The sequence below is a fragment of the Scomber japonicus genome, chromosome 17, assembly GCF_027409825.1.
Source record: "Scomber japonicus isolate fScoJap1 chromosome 17, fScoJap1.pri, whole genome shotgun sequence".
Taxonomy (NCBI): Eukaryota; Metazoa; Chordata; class Actinopteri; order Scombriformes; family Scombridae; genus Scomber; species Scomber japonicus.
The window spans coordinates 23850025-23870335 of NC_070594.1; the positions used below are offsets into that span (position 1 = coordinate 23850025).

At 39.1% G+C, this 20311-nt stretch overlaps 3 protein-coding genes across 6 annotated transcripts in view; 2 read left to right on the forward strand and 1 right to left on the reverse strand.

Annotated features, from left to right (window-relative positions):
• The window catches only part of map3k5 (mitogen-activated protein kinase kinase kinase 5), a 72443-nt gene extending 68710 nt beyond the window's left edge, over positions 1-3733 (forward strand). The window contains exons 28-30 of one of the 2 annotated variants that reach the window (XM_053336788.1): positions 580-704; positions 1008-1084; positions 2477-3733. In XM_053336788.1, the coding sequence (XP_053192763.1) occupies positions 580-704; positions 1008-1084; positions 2477-2537 (263 nt within the window). In that variant the 3' untranslated portion in view covers positions 2538-3733. The remainder of the gene's footprint in view (positions 1-579; positions 705-1007; positions 1085-2476) is intronic. The other variant, XM_053336789.1, reaches the window with a different exon arrangement.
• A 67-nt stretch (positions 3734-3800) lies between these two features.
• Positions 3801-10615, forward strand: lrp11 (low density lipoprotein receptor-related protein 11). The gene is made up of 10 exons (XM_053336727.1): positions 3801-3808; positions 4750-5384; positions 6575-6732; positions 8011-8152; positions 8364-8489; positions 8580-8786; positions 9769-9936; positions 10042-10098; positions 10209-10301; positions 10415-10615. Exons 1-10 carry the CDS (start codon positions 3801-3803, stop codon positions 10567-10569), a joined length of 1749 nt encoding a protein of 582 aa, XP_053192702.1. The 3' UTR covers positions 10570-10615.
• Positions 10616-11790: 1175 nt separating this feature from the next.
• Positions 11791-19287, reverse strand: pcmt (protein-L-isoaspartate (D-aspartate) O-methyltransferase). Of its 3 annotated transcripts, none has more exons than XR_008323305.1 (8): positions 19167-19287; positions 15578-15682; positions 15434-15465; positions 15036-15140; positions 14766-14886; positions 13821-13906; positions 13401-13631; positions 11791-12867 (listed from the first exon to the last, which is right to left on the reverse strand). XR_008323305.1 is itself a non-coding variant. In XM_053337210.1 (8 exons), exons 1-8 carry the CDS (start codon positions 19219-19221, stop codon positions 12855-12857), a joined length of 687 nt encoding a protein of 228 aa, XP_053193185.1. In that variant the 5' UTR covers positions 19222-19287; the 3' UTR covers positions 11791-12854. The 3 variants fall into 3 exon arrangements, 2 of the variants coding, with proteins under 2 accessions (XP_053193185.1, XP_053193186.1); XM_053337210.1 differs by having other exon boundaries at positions 13462-13631; XM_053337211.1 differs by having other exon boundaries at positions 13506-13631; positions 19167-19263.
• Between the last annotated feature and the right edge of the window lie 1024 nt (positions 19288-20311).

Below are 20311 nucleotides of genomic sequence, written 5' to 3' on the forward strand. Positions count from 1 at the left end.
TTAAATGATTGTGAATTATACATATTAATAAATATATATCTATATATTATAGTAATATATTTACACATGCATCCCATAAATAATCTATAATATTTTGTTGCTGCATTTTAAAAATTCTTATTGCATGTTTGCCAATATACACCAGTGCCAATGTATTAATACTGAGCCAATGGATGTACTGTTCCAGCTCTATTGCAAAGTTTATGGACACTACCTTAATTTGCATGGTATAACTATGACAAAATAATGATATTCAAAGATAAGTTACATATATGAATACATGTTTGAATGTCCATTTATGAATATAACCTTACTTAAGTGAGGTAGCTGCAAATTCAACCTTTTTGACATGTGTTCTTTTTTTTTGTGTCTGTGTAAATACGGTTATTATTTATTTAAACTTAAAGACTAAAATTAAGACCAATCATCATCATTATCATACATATGAATAACCATGATATGTTTTGGGTATTATTTTCTGACCAACACTAACATGGTTTTCTAATGCTTGGTTGCTTTGGTGATGCTGCACACTGGTGTTCCTGTTTAATGAAGGAGTCTGTTCACTATCCTTTACAGCAGACACCCCCGTGTCATCAAGCAGCCTGGAGGGACAGACGAGTCAACCTGCAGAGTTACACGAAGACCCGGAGCTGAGCAGCTGGCTGAGGCTTTACGGTGCTGACCAGGACTCCATAGACAGGGTGGGTCTCTGCTTTTCCCTTCTGGTGCAGGAGCTTGTGTTTAATTGCTAATTATCGATAATTAAACACAATGAGAACCACTTATACAGAGCATATGTTTGAGGTATTAGAGCGTGTTCCTGAGACTGTTGTTTTCCACATCCTTAGTGAATAATAAGAAGGATTTCATTTCATTTTATAGATAGCTTAAACCACACAATAAAAGAAGCATTCTGCAGTGTCTTGAATGTCACGTGTGATTATGAAGTCCAACTGAAATATTGTTTGATCTAACTACTTATTTCATTTCTTCTGTTTTTTTAGATACTCAGAGAGGAGTATACACTGAATGACATCCTCCATGATGTAACAAGAGACGATCTCAAGAGTTTAACCCTGAGGTAGTACACCACGTTTTGTCTATCTTTTTGACACGACTGGTTACAGTTTCATTTCTCTATTCAGTGTTTAGTCACAAAGATACTTGCTGACACTCTGATGTGAAAAACACATTGAATACTGAAACATGGAAGTGAAGCTGTTGCATAATGATCAATTGCACTGATATATTTTCCTGTTCTTACTTTAGTACAGTGACCCCTTCTGGTAGCAAGAGCTAATATCTGATTGATTCATGTCCTATAGAAATCCTGTAGTTGGTTGTTAATAGGAACAATCAGGTGGATGACATGAATTGACATGAATCAGGATTGTCATTGATTTGATATCTGCCAGCATAAGTTATCCTCATCACACTTGTCACAGTTTCTGCTTCTAAAAGTTTACACCAAGATCCAGGTTTCCATTTTAAATTCAAAATAGGGTCTTTGATTATTTCTTCTTAGTGCCTGGTGGAGGTTGCGAAGAAATCAAAGATTGTGAAGGTCAACGACCTTAAAAGTTTGAATAATTATGTGAAGTGCAGAGAGAGTAGTTTCCTGCCAGTATCTGTACCAATGCCAGAATTTAATGTGGACCAACAGACTGAATCTACAGCGTCTTAATTAGTACGAATTAAACTGTCTTTAATGTTGTGGCCTCGGTTTGTAACTTAAGGTAATATGTTGATTGTATGCTGTAAAAATTTGGCTTCACCCATGAATTGACAAATACTATCAGTTATTGTCAAATCCAAAAGACGGACAATGTAAGCAGTTTTTTAAAGGGGGCATGCTTGCTTTCTGTAATGTTATTGTATTTTCTTACTGCTATGATGTTGGATGTGTATGTTAAACAAGGTCAAAGGCCTAAAATGTAACATGAATGTATGTAAAATGCTCCCTGCAAGTCAACAGCCAGGGCTCAACCTGCCCGGACACTAAGTTAACAAAGTTCAATCTACTTCCTCCTCATGATGACATCAGATTGTTCACACATGCCCACAAATGGCCGTCCCTTGGTAGTCTTTATTGCTAAGTTTGTTCCATGGGTTGTTTATATTGTCCACTTGCATGTTTTGGATTGAATTCAAGAAATCTGATTAGTGCGCTCATCAGAAGGGGGGCTTTAAAGAGACAGGGGATAAAACGGCCTGTTTCAGACAGAGGCTGAACTGAGGGGCTTCATAAAGGACCAGTATAAGATAAATAAGGATTTTTTTTTAACTGTAAATCATGTAAAGATATACCAGCATAGCCTCAGATTATAAATATAGACCTGATAATGTGAATGGTACGTCCCCTTTAAGTTCTTGAAAAGATGAACTATAGGAGATACAGTGTAATTTCTGAAGGTTACAGACAGGCGTTGTATATTACACTCTAACAGTCTTCTTCTGTTTCTCTCCTGCTCAGAGGTGGAATCCTGTGTAAACTATGGAAGGCCATCACAGACTACAGGCAGAAGCCAACCTGAGGCCTTGAGCTGAGGAAAACCACTCAGAAAAGCCAGGACCTTTGTCCCAACAACTCAGTATTCTCCTCTTTACCTCAGTATTTATAAGAGCAAGACTTTTAGGAGAAGAACCTGTGTTTGCCACGCACACTGTGCAGCTTTCCAACCACGCAAGAAAATCCTGGACTGTTTTTTTTTTTGGAAAGAAATGTGGCAAAAAAAAGGTCATTTGAAAGCAAGAATCACTGAGAAGTGCCACTAGTTTTGTTATGCCTGATGGACACAACACCGCTTTTTGTTACAGGTTAAAAATGACAAGTAGTGAGAAAATTCAAAACAATCTTTGAAATCTTTGAAACTGTCAAAACATTTTCTCCTGTCTTTACGAGATGTAATGTTTACAAAAACCGGTGACTGACCGTTTTCTAACACAAGCCTGAGATACAAAATAAAATACTACATTCAAAAAGAAAAAGGAAATTTTGTTCTTACATCTGTACTAATGTTTTTATTTTAGGCATCTTATCACTACTTTTATTTAAATATATTTTTTAATTTAATTCTTATGGGAATCTGAAGGATGTCAATGCATGCCCTGTTTTTTTGCTGTTTTTTTTTTTGTTTGTTTTTTTTTAATCTGTACTGAGACTTATTTAAATTGTCTATGCTTTTTTTCCCACATTTCCTTTTATAATACGAATCTACATTTTTATTTTTCAGAAACATGTAAATATTGTGTTATAGAATTCTATGTTAAATGACATTTATGTACTTTTAAAAAAAATACATAGATTAAACATAATTAAATAGTCTCCATATGGTTCAGACTGACTTGATAATGAATACGCGTGAAAATGAATTGTATAGTATTGTGTCATTTCATAGGACATAATATTCATTTATCAATTAATTTTACATCAGATCATTTGCTCCGTTTATATTGTTGTACACTGACTAAAATTTGTTTTCTTGTTTGAGAAGTTTTTCTTGTGTAGATATGATCATTCAATCAGATGTATGTTGTGATGAAAATTTGAAATGCAAACAAATTTCATACAGACGCCTTGACCTTTTTTTATTTTAAACCATGATGTCAGAAATAGGGGAAATAATCATGAGCAGTGTGTCCGTATTGTTTCATATCTGAAATGATTTAAGATTTTTGTGTCATATTGTTAAATAAAACGTTTCATCTTGAAACTGTGAAAGAAGTGTGAGAGATGTTTTGTATATGTATATGACTGTAATAAAATAGAGAAGAAAAAGTAGAACATTCCTGAAAGAATGAGCAGGTACATCCAACAGATAGTGTGTAAAATATCTAGGATATAGAAATAAAGATGGGTGATGCATTCATGGAAAAACCAACATAAATAGATAGAAGAAATATTCAGATCCTTTAGGCAATGCGAGTAAAGTATACAGTAAATCCAGCACTGTTAAAGTATTCCATTATAAGTAAGTCCAACATGAAAAATGGTTTCATCTTTAACAATGTGTTGTACTTTAAAAGCTTGTTATATTATCCATTTTGTCAATCTTCATCTGAAAGGTAACTAAAATAATAAATGTAGTGGAGTAAAAAGTATAATATTTCCCTCTGAAATGTAGGACTGAAAGTACAGTAGGCTACTTAAATGTTCCACCCCTGACCATACATGTAATTCATATAATTTTCAGACTCTTGTAGACTGTATAGTTCCTCCACTTTATTCAGAGTTTTCCGTTCATTTGTCACCCATTGTCATCTATAATCATCTTTAGTATAACATAGACTCACGTCATACTGGTCTTAACAGATGTGTAGGTAACACAATTTTAATGTTCAGTTAATAAACACAAAACACTTTCAAAAGTGACAATTACAATACAGTACAAAACATATAGATAAATACCATAGGTACATTTTGAATGATAAATACGTTATCATCACTTTAATATGTGTTTTCATCGTTTAAAAAGCAGCTGGTCAGTGTGTCCTAGTCCCACAGCTACAGGTGCACTCTACCTCTCTCTCTCTGCTCGCCATATTTATTCATCATAGTGACGTCAGTGTTTTGTGCTGAGCAGCCAAACGTTCAGGTCTCGCGGTGGTCTCCTCCTCACCATGACAACGACAGATCTCTAGCATCGTCAGAGGACAAAGCGTCGCTACTCAGCTCAACATTTACACACCAATATTAGCTAAACTGTCGTGTTTTACATGAGTATAGCCGGGTTATATTTCATGTAGAGAGGCCGTTTCAGCTCTGAGGACCCCTCATGCGTCGGAGACCAGCCGGAGGCAGAGGGAGACGCCGTTGAACTGCGTAAACAACATGGCTCTGCTTCAGCATCCCCGGCGGCTGCTCGCCTGCGCTCTGCTGCTGTGCGCGGTGCATCGTATCGACGCTCGGACCTCACCGATATCCGACCTCAAATCCAAAATATCAGGGGTGGAAGAGCTATTGGAGGAATACCGCAAACAGCTCCAGCAGGACCAGGCGTACAGGGCTAGCGATGTGACTGACACCTGTGTGGGCGACTACAGCGCCGCCGGGGGAAACATCATCCGGGCCAAGGTCTCCATCGAGCAGGGAGCCACCTTCCTGCTAGCCCCGGACAGGGTGTACACCTGGAAGGACTGTCTGCACGCCTGCTGCTCCCAGGCTTACTGCACCGTTGCGGTGGTGCAGGAGGACCTGAGACAGTCCGGAGACAGTCTCAACTGCTACCTGTTCAACTGCACCTACAGGAATAAAAATGTTTGCTCCTTCGCTCCGCAGCAGGGCTTCACCACTTACAGCAGGACTCATAACACAACGCAGGGACACCTCCCTGTTTCCCGGAGGCCCGGGGTAGGGCTCCCTGATGCGGATGATGCACAAGGTGGGAGACCTGGCTGTAATACTGGCGGATACAATTAATAATCAAATTAATAACTCAGTGTAAATCATCTGTATGAATTAAAAAACTGCCTTGATTACAGTGAACAGTTTTCCCTATCGGCCCAACAGCTTAATTAAATGGTGATAAAGGATTAAATAATCAAATAAACATGATGATTAAGTGCAAGTTATTATTATGGCCAAATATCAAACTGCTAGTCAAACTCTCCAGTATTATCCTGGGCCCAAAAGTAATTATCCTCTCAAGTAACATTTTGCAATAGTACATCATTTAAGCTTTAATAACAATAACAAGTGTAAAGGTGAATGATTTGATACTCTATGCTTTATTAACATGCGTGTTTTATAACATGCATGTTAATAACAAAAAACAGTGACTTTACATTTGTTTGTAATGGAGAATGAAGATGAAATATGTGAATATGCATTGACTCATGTTGGTACCTGGAAAGTTGTTTAATTATTCATTGGCATGTTTTTCTTCTGATAACAAAGCCACAGAGGATAGAGGTGACCTGCCATATTACAATTCATCACAATCTTTGATATATATGCCTATATTTAGTGTGTAAGAGCACATCAAAAAGATCTTCTCCATTATAAAACAGAAAAGGAGGAGGGTGAGGTACAATGTCCCAGAAGTCAGTTTTGCTAATGTGTGAGCAAAGGTTGGATTATAAAACTTAATTATGTGTAAAACTCATTCTCTTTCTAACAGTTTTAATATATCAGCAGGTTAGAAAAAGTCACCAGGAACTGCTTTCTTATCTTGATAAAGCAGGCGGGGTAGGTTAATGATTTGCCTTTTTTCGGTTCTGGACTTGTGAAATTAGATCAGGACTCTGAGACCAGCAGCAGGTGTTTTTCATGACATCGTTATCTCCTCTGTTTATTTACCAGTCATTTCATAAAAGCTTGAAAAGTGTTTGTCTAGTGCAGTACGAGAAATGCTGAAATAATAAGTATAATATACCCTAAAAATAATAAAGAAATCTCTATTTTTAATAGATGTGGCAATGCAGTTGTAAGAACACATTTTACATCTTAACCAGCAGTGGAATAAAATAAATATGAATGTGTAAAGTGACAGAAAGTGTCCAATTGAAATAGGTAAAGCATGTATTAGTACATATTTCTCATATAACTGAGATTATCTGTTTGATTTTGCAGAGGTGGATGAGCCCCCCCGCAGTGACGCTGGACAGGATGTGGTGATCCAGCTGCCCACTGACTGGGCCGTACTGGACGGCAGGGACAGCGTGGACGACCATGGGATCAACAACTATGAATGGACTCTGGTCAAGGGGGACACAGCCATCAATATGAAGGTCTGTGTTTCCTACATAGTCCACTCAGTGAACCCCATCAGCTGAATCATCTCACAGTGAAGTTATAAATACTTTAGAGTTTAATTTGAGAGCTCAGAGTGAGAATAAAAGTTAAAAATATAGCTCTGGTCTGTTTGACTGAACACAAGCACAGGAGCAAACAAGGAGTGAATTAAAGAGAGCGCGCACACACACACACACACACACACACACAGGAATAACTTGATTATCTACTTTTGGGATGATCAGATGATTCTAATATTTACATTTGCAGTATGAAGAGAGTCACTAATCGTCCTCCCAGGCAAATTGCATTTGTGTGTGTGCATTAGTTAAGTCAACAGGGAGGCTTGTGTCCAGAGCTCCATAATACTTTGCTGTTTCAATAGAGATAAGAGTTTATTACATCTAAATGTGCTCCAAGGACAGCAGCGTGCCCTCTATTCATAGCACAAAAAAAATGCTATGAATAGTGAAAGAGTGCTTTCTCTATAAATACTCATACTTTCATTTGAACTGAAGTTTCACTATTTTCTACCTTCAACAGAAACTGAGAAATAGAGTAACTGAGATATAGTTTTTGGAGAGCTATGTCACTATTCAGTCTTTATACGGTGGTAACTGTCCCTTTAACTAAAGCTACAACTAATAATTATTTTCATTATCAATTCATCTGTTGGTTATTTTCTCAATTAAATGATTAACTGGCATTTAAATGTCACTAAAAGGTGAAAATATTCAGTCACTGTTTCCTAAAGCCCTTAAATTGTCCTCAAATGTTGTTTGTCCTAACTAACAGTAGGACAATACTGGAGTATAGATAGATAGATGGATAGATGGATAGATGAAAGTAAATCTATAATGATATACATCAATGGTGTGATGTAAAGTTAGATATACTGTTTACAAAGAATTCATATTTCAAAGTTTTGAGCACCACAAAGAAAATTCCTTTGACCTCTATTATTTTGGGGGTGGAGACAGATGTTTTAGCATGTTTTAGGACACTTTTTGTCTGCATGGCTGATAACAGGTATAAGCAGACAAAATGAGTATTGTTTTATTTGGGTGAACTGATCGAATTACAAAAAAAAGATTTTCCCCAGGGTAATAAACCTGAAGCTGTTGCTATGATGGGATTATGTAGTCTATTGTGTCACTGCATCAACTTAACATGTTTAAGATGAAGAAGAACATTTTGATAATAGAATAGATACTCATCATTTTTACCTTTTATGTATCTGTGTGTGTATATGTATGTGTGTGTATGTGCTGAAGGTGACTCATCCAGGCCTGCTGAAGATCAGCAGCCTCCAGGAGGGTGTTTACACCTTCCAAATGACTGTTACCGACATAGCGGGTCAGAAGAGCTCCGACAACGTCTCAGTTACAGTGCTGGCACCAAAACACCAAGCAGAAGGTGAAGCATTCATCAAAACCACACATTCTGAGTCTTTTGGTTCAAGCTCCTATATATAAAATGTGCTCATATCTCAGATGGAATATTACCACTTCTGTATGCCAGACTTTCTTTGATGTGGGAGAGATGGTGTTATTTCAGGCAGTTAGAATTAACATGGCACTAATCGTGGTGCTTTCACAGAGTTTTTGAGGCTTTTCTGTGTCGGTAGTGTGTACAGGTCACTGCTCAAACTACCAGTTCATGTGTGACGACGGCTGCTGCATTGACATCACCTACGCCTGCGACGGGAAGCAGCACTGTTCAGACCGCTCCGATGAAGACTTCTGTAATAACTGTGAGAAATCATTCATGCTCACAAATTCAATGTTTCATGCACTAGTTTGTTTATATGTTTTATGAGTTATTCTCTTGTTTTTCTCTGTAGTTGATAACAACCGGAAGTCAGTGACCCACTCTGTTGATCTACCCGGCCCTCACCTGCCTGCAGCAGCACACACAGAGGAGGCTGGGGATGGCTCCATGCTCCAGACTGGGCCCAGGAAGACCATAGAGAGCGTTGTACCACCTCAGGACAGAGCCAGAACTACTCCTGTACAAGGTCCCAGTCAACAGGAGGCTTCAGTCACTCAAGGTAGTAATGTACTTTGAACTTGAAGGGCAATAAATAATTAATAGACCCCTGAAAATGTTACTCTAGGATGTGATAATACAACACATGGTTGGATGGAGTACATAAAGCATCTCTATTTAACAATATGATACTCCATTACTGTCATTAGTTCAATGTTCCTTTGTAAAGAGGCAGAGAGGGTTTCAGTACGTGTCTGGATGTAGAAGCAGATGGAGCCCCTGTAGGCAGCCATTGAGTCATAGCACTGAGCCCAAAATGCTGGCCAAGCCACAGGGACACTCTGCATTCCCTGGGAAAAACAGCTCTATGCTGAGTCTCCTCTGAGTGCCGGAACAAAGCGCCTCTGTCCCTGCTGCCATCCGATCCTTGAATCAGGCTGAGACAGACCAAAAGAGCTGTTTCCCCCACTGCCACTTCACCGAGGGTATTGCTTGTGTTAAGGTGCATTCTCAGGAGCCTTTGCTTCATTTCATAATGCTCAGTCCTGTGTCCCAACGCTCGACAAAACAAGATGAATACCTTTGTTTTGGAGAGGGGGAGAGAGGAGAAGTTAAAAGAAATGGTTTCAGAAATACTTGACCTTTGCAGACTGTTGTTTTGTTGTTCTTTGGGTTTGTTATTGATGGGGATTTGTTTACCATTGACACTCCATCAATGAAATTTATGTTATTGCATCGTAAGCCATCACTTTACAAAGTTGATGTGTTGAATGTTTGAAGATTTATTGATTCCTAGAGGAGAAATTCATGTTATAATAGTGCAGGAAACAAGGAAACAGTTCAGAAAATTCTCATCACAATTTCTAACAGCCCAAAACACAAAGATTGTTAAATTACAGAGAAAGTAAATCCTCACATTTGATTGGCTGAAATCATCAAAAGTGTCATTTTTTGCTTGATTGTTATTGTTGTTTTCCTCACAGATTAATCCATGTCATATTAGACTGATGATAATGTGTGGCTCCTTCTCTCTGCTGCTGTAGATCCGTGTGCTGCGGCTCCAGTCGTAGGACCTTGTAAGGGCACCTTCCCACGTTGGTACTATGACCAGGATGCGGGAGAATGCAAACACTTTCTGTATAGTGGTTGCCAGGGCAACCATAACAACTTCCTCCAGGAATCGGACTGTGTTAGTGAATGTATACAAAAAAGTGAGAAGATGTTATTTATGTCCCAAAAAATCTTTTTAACCACATTTTACAACTGCAAAAACATATAAACTTGTCATTTTCACTCTCAATGGCAATATCTTCCAGGTCCCGCTTTTAAACCAGCAACTGTGGCTCCTCCTGTCACCAAGCAGACTGAGATAGGTAAAGCCCAGCTCAACTTTGAAAAAAATTCTTCCTTGACATTTCAGTAATATATAGTGTTGACATTTGACTTTTTCCAAACCCAAGTTGTATCTATACTTCTGTTAAAGCTGCTCCTAAAGTCTCCCAGAGCCAAGCAGAGAGTGACATCACCATCTCCAAACCATTGTCAGTGATGGAAGGACATCCAGTCCCCGAGTCAGGTGAGACCCAACATGAAAGTTTGATATCAACCTCCATATTACCTCTTTTTGTTGTTTTTGTGTCACTTGTCATCTTCCTAAAACTGTGTTACGGCCTGTGTTCCCTCCTCCAGGTGCGATCCTTCCACTGGCGTTAGGCATAATCATCACCGCTCTGCTGCTGCTCATGATTGGCTGTCGGCTCAGACTCGTTCGCCACAAGCTGAAGAAAGCCCGACCCCTCACTACCGAGGAGTCAGATTACCTCATCAATGGCATGTACCTGTAGCCACTCGGATGGGAGCAGCAAATAAAAGAGCGCAGAGTTCTCAGAAAATTCCTGTTTGCAGGTCATCACCAGAGCCTGAAACAGGACTTCTTTAATTTGCACTCTGTATCTCTTTGCAGCCTGGTGTCTCTAATTTATTTCATATCAGGTTGGAAACTCTCTGCTATCATAAACGTTTCTAAACAAGTCCATGCTGAACCTCCCCAATCTGCTGCTGAGACGCTGCCTTCAAAGCCACTTACACATATTCAGATGCTTGTGAGTTCATATTTATGTTGTCTTAAGAAAACCTGATTGTGAATCTATGATGAAAGATCCCACATTCCCAGTTGAGTAGTGACATTCAGCTGTATATTGTTGAATTTAACGCCTTTTCCATGTGATAAATACAAGAAGCTCTTTTGTCCCTTTTATTAGAATGACTTAACCTCAAATATTGGTCACTTTGATAACATCTATTTTTATTTCCAGTAGTGTGCATTTCTCTGACCAGAGCCACACAGAAATATACTGTATTTCTGCCACTGAGTGGCACTGATGTGCCATATTTGTGCTCTAGACTTTACCTGAATGAAACTGAACTGATAGTGATGTATGAGTGTCTGTTTTAGTGCACTTCTCAAAGCCAGTGGTTATTTTTTGTTGATTAGGATCCAACAAGTTCTTCTTAAATCTTACCATAAAATATAAAGCCATAGCAACCTTCATCAGTCAAAACCTGCTCCTGTCTGATTCTGCTTATTTTATAATGTGCTCATTTTTCTTCATTAAGCATACATATGTGGACTATGTGCTGTTTGCGCAGATGTATTCCCTTAAAGTGCTGTCCTTCATGTGAGGTATTAAAGTTTATTATATACATATGTATAAAATTGGTGTGATTGCTTGATTTATACAATTGCAATGTTATACCTATCATTCAGGGCATTAACTGTGTTGTTTCTATCAACAGTTTTTAGACTTACTATATTTGGACAGTAATAATCATCAATTCCATCTTTCTTCACCAGATTTACATCCATAGCAGTGAAAAATAATTATCAGAAACAGTTAAAACTATTTTTGGTGACTGGTCACAAATTTTTCAGGCGGGTGGGGTTTGTGTTGCAGGAATGTGGACTCCTGACCTCAGCGTTTCTAAAACAGTCGTCACAGCGCTGCCTCCAGGACGACACCACAGAATATCTTCTGCACACAAAAGATTCAATAACAAAAGGCAGACAAAAACATAAGCATCTCTTTATTTTCATATGCCATTCCAGAAAGTGTGAAAGCCAAATAATCATCCATCGCTTAGATCACCCAAAAAATTAAATGTGCTTTTTTTATTTTTTATTTGAGGAAGAAAACAGACATTCATTTTGCTTTATACTGTTGTAGTTTTATTTTGGCAAAGCAGTGACCATCCCATTTAGTGTCAGTCACCAAAAGAGCCTGCACAAATTGTTAATGGAAAAAAAACCAGCGGCGGAAAGCAACACATCACCGAGGGGAAGGGAAGGCATGGGGGGGGGGGGGGGGGGGGGTTTACGGCCCTGTATGTGCACGAGTGTTGGTGTTATTAGTGCTTTGCTCTCTTTGGAGTGTACGCATTGCCAGTATGATTCAATGCACTGCTTATTCTATGTGTAGAATGAACTAAGAGTGCTGTACATTAGCCGTTGTGTTGCCTGTTAAGTGTGTTCCTACTACTGCTGGCAGGCGGGGTGGGTGGTTGGTTATTTGGGTTGGGGGGGGGGGGGGGGCTCATATGTTAGCATAGAAGTCTACAGTTAGATGATCCACACACACACACACAAACTGTAGCTATGTGTTTTTTCTAAAAGGCTCAGGCTTTCCTCATTTGTAGTCCAGCGTTCCACCTACATTCAGCTTTGATGCTGCTGAAATGTAATACTGTAAAAATGGCTGATTGCAATTCAAATGAATGAAATGAAACCACAAAAAAAAAAGAACTAAAAATCCTAAAAAAAAAAAAAAAAAATCCAGCAGTTAAAAAGAAAACACAACCAAAAAGGATGCAGGCCTGAAAACAACAACCACAAAAAAAAAGCCTTCTCCAATCTCAATTTCTGCGCTGAGCTTCAAGCAGTCTTTTCATCCCAAACCCTTCTGGGCTGTCATCAATGTGATACTCTAGTCCGTCGTTAAATCAGAAAAAAAAAAAAGAAAAAAAAAGCATGTTTTGTAATGCTTCGAACAAAAAAATGTCAAGGACTTGTTTGACTCCTTCCGAGTTTTCTCCAGGTTCAAACTTAAAGGTGATTTATGGACCGTCTTCCTCTTCAAAGTTCATCCCTGTGAGAAACAGAAGTGATGAATGTTAGAAAAGAAGAAGAAGAAGAAAAAAAAAAGAGAGCCCAGATACAACACACAAGTTACAAAACCATCTTCCTGTCATGCAAACATAATGTTGAGTTAGAATCACATGCAGAAAGAATATGTTAGAAAGAATTTATCATGACACAAACCAAACAGATAGTAGTGTGTGTTTTTTCTACGTCTCACAGAGTAGAAGATCAAACAAGTAATAGCCGGGACGTCGTGTTTTAGTGTCCAAATTGACAAAATAATCATGCTCTCCAAAAATCAAGCATAATCCTTCACACTGCTGTTTTAAAATCTCATAATTTGGGCTTCAAAATTCATTAGTCAAGCAGGTTTTTATTGAACCAATTTGGAACTGCTGTGTTAAAAAAAAGGAATGGAGGAAACGTGCAGCTAGTCGGTATGGTATGGAAAGAAGCAAAAAAAAAAAAAAAAAAAAATCAACAAGCAGCAAAATGCAGCCCCTTGTGATCCGTTGCCTGCACCGAGCCACACCGTTTCACCTTTGCCACTGTGAGAAGGAGAGAGGGGGGAGGAGGAGAGGGAGAAGGAAGTCACTTCCACCTGGACCACTGCTTGTCTCTGTCTGTTAAAGGCACATAAATCACCCCCATCAAGGGCTTCATTTTGGTGCTGCCGTCCTCCATCTTGTCGTACTGCTCCAGCATCTGGTTCCCCCCCGCCGGGCCCACGGGCAGGATGAGCCGGCCGCCGGGCTTCAGCTGGTCCAGAAGCTGGGAGAGAGACGCAGGTGCACAAAGCGGGTCAAGAACATGATAATAACAGTGACACTTCACAGCCCAGCATTGCTGTTTCAAGCCAAGCTCTGAACTGTTATTGGTATTTCAGGACTTATTTTACTTTTTTAATATGACTTTGATAACCAGATTTCATTTATCGACACTGCTGCTGTTGAGACTCACAGCTTGGGGGACAGTGGGTGCTGCTGCGCCGACATGGATGGCATCATAAGGCGCCTCCTCCGTGTAACCCAGTCGCCCGTCTCCCACTGGAACACACACACGGAACACTTAAAGGCTGCCAGCATCAACACATCACTGTTAGACTGATGGACATCACACACTAAGCTGTCACACACTCATTTAAACCCTGTTGTGCTGTATCTGACTGTACTCTTCACTGCTGTTATCTATTGATCTTTTTTTAAATTCATGTATTCCTAATTTAATCTAAGGAATGTCGAAAAATGCTCATCACATGCTACCAAATGTATAAATGTGGATGACACTGATTCACTCAGTATCTTCATATCAATAATGTGGCAGTATTTTAAAGGGCGGCTTCTTCGTTCCCAGATAAAACTACAGAGCTGCCAACTCCCAAATCTACAAGAGATGTCTTAAAATAGTGTCTGCCATTAACCAAAGAAGAAGAAAAGAACACAGCAGCTCTTCTTCTGATGTTACTTTTTGATATCAGGCAAGTTCTGTATTATAAAAAGTATAATAAATATAAAAATAATAAGATAAAGAGTCAGCCTACGCCTTTTTCAGTCTGTAAAAGATCTTTTATGATGTGTTGCTGTGTTGTTTTCTACTGTACTTTTATAGTTTTTGTCTTCTTTGTTGTTTAATTACTAAAATAAATCACACTTTTTTTTAAACTACCCCCTCCAACATTAACAAGCTGTCACAACACTGAAGCTTTTATTCGCAGCCTTGTTGGATCAGCAGTCCTGCCCTCCTGCAGAGGAAGTAAAAGTAGGGACTCACTGCTCAATTATTTAGCGCTGCACTGGTCTGTTTACTGAGCTCCTGCATGCTTAGATCACCTCTGAAGAGAGGACAGAGGGGACTAATAAAGATCCAACTGTCCCATTTCAAAGCAGCAGACACTACAAGGCTTACCTGTTAGTGTGACTCGGCCCGATGTTATCAAACTGGGGTCGTCTTTCTTCACATTAGTAATAGAATCGTCTACCAGCTCCTTGATGTGATCGATTCCTATAACTTTCCCTTTAGGACCTACCTGTGAATCACAGAAGAAGAGAAGGGTCGGTGCTCAGTTCGTAAGAGAACAACACGAGAATTAAACACATTTTTCAAAATCTAATTCTATGTTTGATTTGTTGACATCAATGAGAAATCATATGTGTTTACCCGTCACGTGTGGCTCACCATTCGTGCGAAGCAAGCGGACAGGATTCCACTCCCGGAGCCCACATCCAGGGCTTTGGCTCCTTCATACAGCTGGTCATGTAGAAGCTCCAGGGCGTAGGCGTGCTGGATGGGTGTGGAGGTAGTGTGTGTGTGGGGGGGGGGGGGTTAACAAGGAAACTGCATTACAACCCATCAGTCAGCATTTATATTGCATCACGCTGTCTGTCAGTGTGGACACATCGTGAAGTTATGTTCTTATCATTTGGTCAGTTTGTTGACACTCCTGACAGCCAGCTGATAAAACTAACATGCTGAAAAATTCAGTAAAACTATACAAATACTTAGATTTGGTTAACTGTCATTTGAATACAGTAAAAAAATAAGTGATTAGGTTTAAAGAGTCTTAAAAGTCATACCATGTGTGGGGCGCTGATGGTTGCTTGGTATCCTTTTGGTTAAAAGAGAGGCACAGATTTGGTTAGTGGAGGCTGTATTTGGCTTTGAGGCTGTGCTGTGATGTGCTGTGATGTGCTGTGATGTGTGAATGGTTACAGACTTACCTATTGACTGCGGAGAGTCCATGTAAGGGTTACACCTAGAGAAGTGGGCTCGGTCTGTGGCCAGCATGACTTCGTAGACCTTGTCGGACTTAATAATACCATTTTCTGAGGATGCACAAAAGAGTTCGTGTCACTTGGTGTTATGGAAACATGCACAAGTGCAAACATGGGGCAGACCGTTACATAATCTCACATCAGAGGCAAACACTGACAGAGGGCATAAAGAGACAATAACACTGAGGCAAGAACAGAGGAAATGCACAAGTATCAGTCAGAAAACAACCACTTCTGCTTTTAGTTGTTTATATCTTAAGACAATAAAAAGTCAGGTATCAGACATTTCTGCCATACTGTTAGTAGTTTTCTCTTTAATATCTCCAGGGGTTAGATTAGATTGGCTGATAGACTGTTGTGGCCAATTTTCTAAATCAATCACCAGAACTACTTTATGTCAAAATTTAGATTTTTTCATCTATGTCATATTAAAAAAAGAGGAATCCAGAGGAATCAATACTGCAGTATAAAATATACAGTGATGAAGGTTTTCATCCATATCACCCACCACTATGGCACCTATTCATTTTAAAAAATGTGTCTAAAACGAATGATTCATTTTTTTAAACACACTTTTTTTCTAAAATGAAATGTATTTATTTTTTTGTAAATTGAATAAATGGCTTTTTTAAATATATTTTTTCTAAAGTGAATTAATTAATTTTAAAAGATTTTTTTCCTAAAATGATTTTTTATTGTAAAATTAATAAATTAAATTTTTCTAGAATTCTTTTTCTAAAATGAATGAATGAATTTTTGTCGAAAAACTTTTTGTAAATGACTTACTTTTTTCATTTTTAATGGGAAAAAATGCTAAAATGAATGAATGAATTTCTTTACATTTTTATTTTTAATTAATTGAAATTTTTTGAAAAAGTTGAATTTAAAAATAAAAGATGTATCTATAATAATTTTGTTTTTTAAATATATAGTAAACAGTGGAAAGAGACAAAAATAATGAAACATATAAAAACATATCCAGGATGAAATTAAATTGCAAATTTAAATATACCCAGTATGAAAAATGACAAATGAGAGAAGAACGCTGGATGAACACACACACACACACACACACACACACACACACACACACACACACACACACACACACACACACACACACACAGAGGTTGTGCCAAACATGTGTTATTGCCATGAACTGCTCTACAGTTCCACATAAACTGCACTATGAAGACACAAGTCATTAAACGCTGGAGGAAAGAATGGCTGGTCTTCAGAATAATCCCTGATAACAGGTTGCAGCAGCAGCTGATGCCAAACGCGGGAAAAGCCAACAACAGCCGGCGCTGCTCTCATTACCGACTCCCCTCACCCTCACAGCTATGCAACACTTCAGGATACGTTACAAATAAACCATGCGGGCTGCCAGGTGGACACCTACTAGTCATTTCTGAAATGAAATTTAAATGTTCTGGCAGATTTGGGGCTGTTTTCATCCAGTCAGTAATTATTCTCAGGATATTAAACTGTCTTTACAGGCCTCAGGATAAGCAATCAAACTTTATGCTGCCTCTAGACTTTAAACCTACTGTGTGTATCATTGCAAAACACATTTTATATTCCTGCAACGCACAACTGGCTGCTGTTTTTCTTTTTTTAAACGGTCTTTAAGAGTTGATAAGGAATTGAAATGGGATACAACTTCCTGTGCTGAGCAGTCGTGAGCCGTGGTCAGGAGGGCAGAGACGATGAGAACATGGTGAATTAGCATGCATCCTGAGTATGACCTGCTTAAATCCCACTTATGCAAACTCAGAGTTAGATTTAAGCCATCCGTGTAAAATAGGTCAATGTCCACAACTAAATTCAATTAGAGAGGGAACCATGTAGCACAGAAACATTTAAATACGGATGTCTGGCTTTATTTAACACCTACACAGCAGCTAATTAGGAAGATAATATGTACTTGTGCTGAAGTTAGACAGAAATGTGTATAGTTTATATTATCCTGAATGAATTCTGACCCACAAATGACTTGTTCATGCTGGATTACTGCATTTCATACATTGTTTCACATTCTTAAGGCACTAAATCCATTTCTAATATTAATCGGCAACACATAATCACATATAGAACCTCACATATAAGAACCATAGCTCCTAAAAAAGAAGAATAAGACAAAAGAATGAGCTAATTATGCTTCTGCGTAAGAGAAAACAGAGCATGAATGATTGGTCACTGTCCCAAAACCATTCAGCTTCAGGCAAAATGTTTGCAGCTGAACTGCCTGTTGCAATGCTACAGAATATAAATAGCCCCAGTAGATACTTTATATTGAAAGTGGGCATGCACACATAAGTCTGCAGGTAGAATTTAACTTCATGCAAAAGAGAAACATTTTATAGGTTCATAGTTTTTTCAGTCTGTCTTAAAACAGCAGTCAGGAGCCCAAATGAACATCGAAACATGTTTTTCTCGTTGTTAACATTCCTCCTGTTTAAACTGACCATAATGCACTAACAACGTAATGATGGAGGCAGAAAAAAAACAGTCCTCCTGTGCAAAAATGTAGCTTTATCTGAAGTTTCATTCAAATGAGTCAAATGAAGTAGATATCTTTCAACATTACAGTCTTTTTAGTGTCACAGTCCCTCTTTGGGGAGAGAGTTTGATGCTAAAAAAGACTGTAATTGTGGCAGATATCCACTTGATATGACTAACTCAGACTGCTGAAGCCTCATTTAGGCTTCATATCAACTTTTGAATGCTTTTTCTTTTTTGCACTTTTAATAGTCAGTATGAACAGGAGGATGATTACAGTTTGTTCACTGTTCAAATGGACACCTGATTGCTGTTTTAACACATTCTTAAAAAATGATGAACCTGTCATTACTGAATTCACCTCTTCACCATACAATGCATGTGTCATGTGATTGCAGATGAAAGCATGATGTGGCATTGATCATAGTGGACTTGGTAGTAGATACAAGCCGCCTGGCAGGGTGACACACTGAGTCATTGCTCCTTTTTTATGCATTCACACAGTCGCCTGAATAAACAAGTAACCACCGCCGTGACACAAGCATGCTGTCGTTTTCAATCATTCGCTGACAAAGGCGCTGTAGAAAAAGACACAGTTTTCCAGCTGTCACTGTCATTCCTGTAGAGGTAGAGTGAATGATACAGCGATAGCAATGAATGTGGGCAGGGCACCTAGCAGGGCTGCTAACGCTAGCTACAACGTCGCCAATGACGCACATAGAGCTAGCAGGCTAACCTAACCCAACACATGCGTATAGCTGCACAAAACATACGTGATAGAGAGGTACTTTGTGTTTTTATCATCGCCTCATTTTATGCAACAACTGAGGCACGCAACTGCAACGACGGCGAAAACGTGGTTGGGGAAAGGGGTGGAGAGAGGTAACGCTAGGTCAACAACAACATGGCATATAGCTTAGCAACCAGCTAGCCGCTGCTTCTCTGTCAACTGCAACCGCCAAACTAAACAGTTTCCCGGCGAGCTGTCGCTGAGGGAGTCGGTGCTGCCCCTGTACAAAACAAATAGACTTACTGCGGAGGTTGTTGACAAGCTCTGCGTGACTGGCTCCTCCAGATTTCCAGGCCATTATTAGACAGACTTTGCGGAGTAAGTAGACAGCAGCTGTCAGTGCCGCGCCTGCGCCAAATGTTTTGCCGATGAAGCTGACAACCTCCAGTGGAGATACGTCACCAGACATCCACGCTGATTTCACCGCAGGGCTGCTGGTGCAACACACGCCCTGGTCTAGACTAGTATCATTTTACAAATAATGAATGTGTTTGTTTATGTACACGCATCAGCTAAAGTTAATTGCACATGCAAAAGCCACATTGATCACTAAGTGAGCAATCAGATTTGCCGCAGTAGCAGAGGCAGTGGCCGCTAGGTGGAGTGCGAGGCTTTTTTAGTAGTAATGTGTATGGGATGTATGGGATTACATTAGTGTCAATAATCATTATCACCAGCAGGTTTACACAGTGAACCATAGACTGTGGTCAGAGGTCTTTATATAGTCCTCTATGGTTTGCACATACAAGGTATTTGTCTTGGTGTTGTGGTGCATAACAGTCAAAATATACACAAAATTAAGTAATCCTAAATAATATAAAAAAGAAGAAATCTAATGGGAAAAGATATTTAGAAATTAGTTGAATTTAGTCGAGTCGAGCCGAGTAGTGCTAGAATAGTATAATGGAAAAGCGCCATAAGTATTGCACTTGTATGGCTGAATTGAACTTCAATCAATCAATCAATCAATCAATCAATCAAACAGCTTTATTTATCCCTGCAGGGCAATTCAGTTTGCAGCCTCAAGTCACATGGAAAGAACAAAAGACAACAAAAAAATTAAAATAAAACCACATACAACATCCGCTCTGTCAGTACCACAGGTTGGCATGGGCATGAGCTAGCAGCAAGTTACAGAAATAGAAATATACATATTAAGGCTCTCAGGTTTACAATGCCTGGCCTGTGTTCATTTAGCTGTCAGCAGCATTTAAAAGCCTGATGGCCAAAGGAATAAATTAATTTGCGTATCTGTTGTCTTCCTCAGTGGGGCAAGGTAATGCCGCCCTGAGGGCATCAGACAGAATTCCTGACTAAGGATATAGTCAGGTTGACTAATGACTTGTCTGGCTTTCTGGATAACACATTTTTTCCAGATGGAGCTTAAG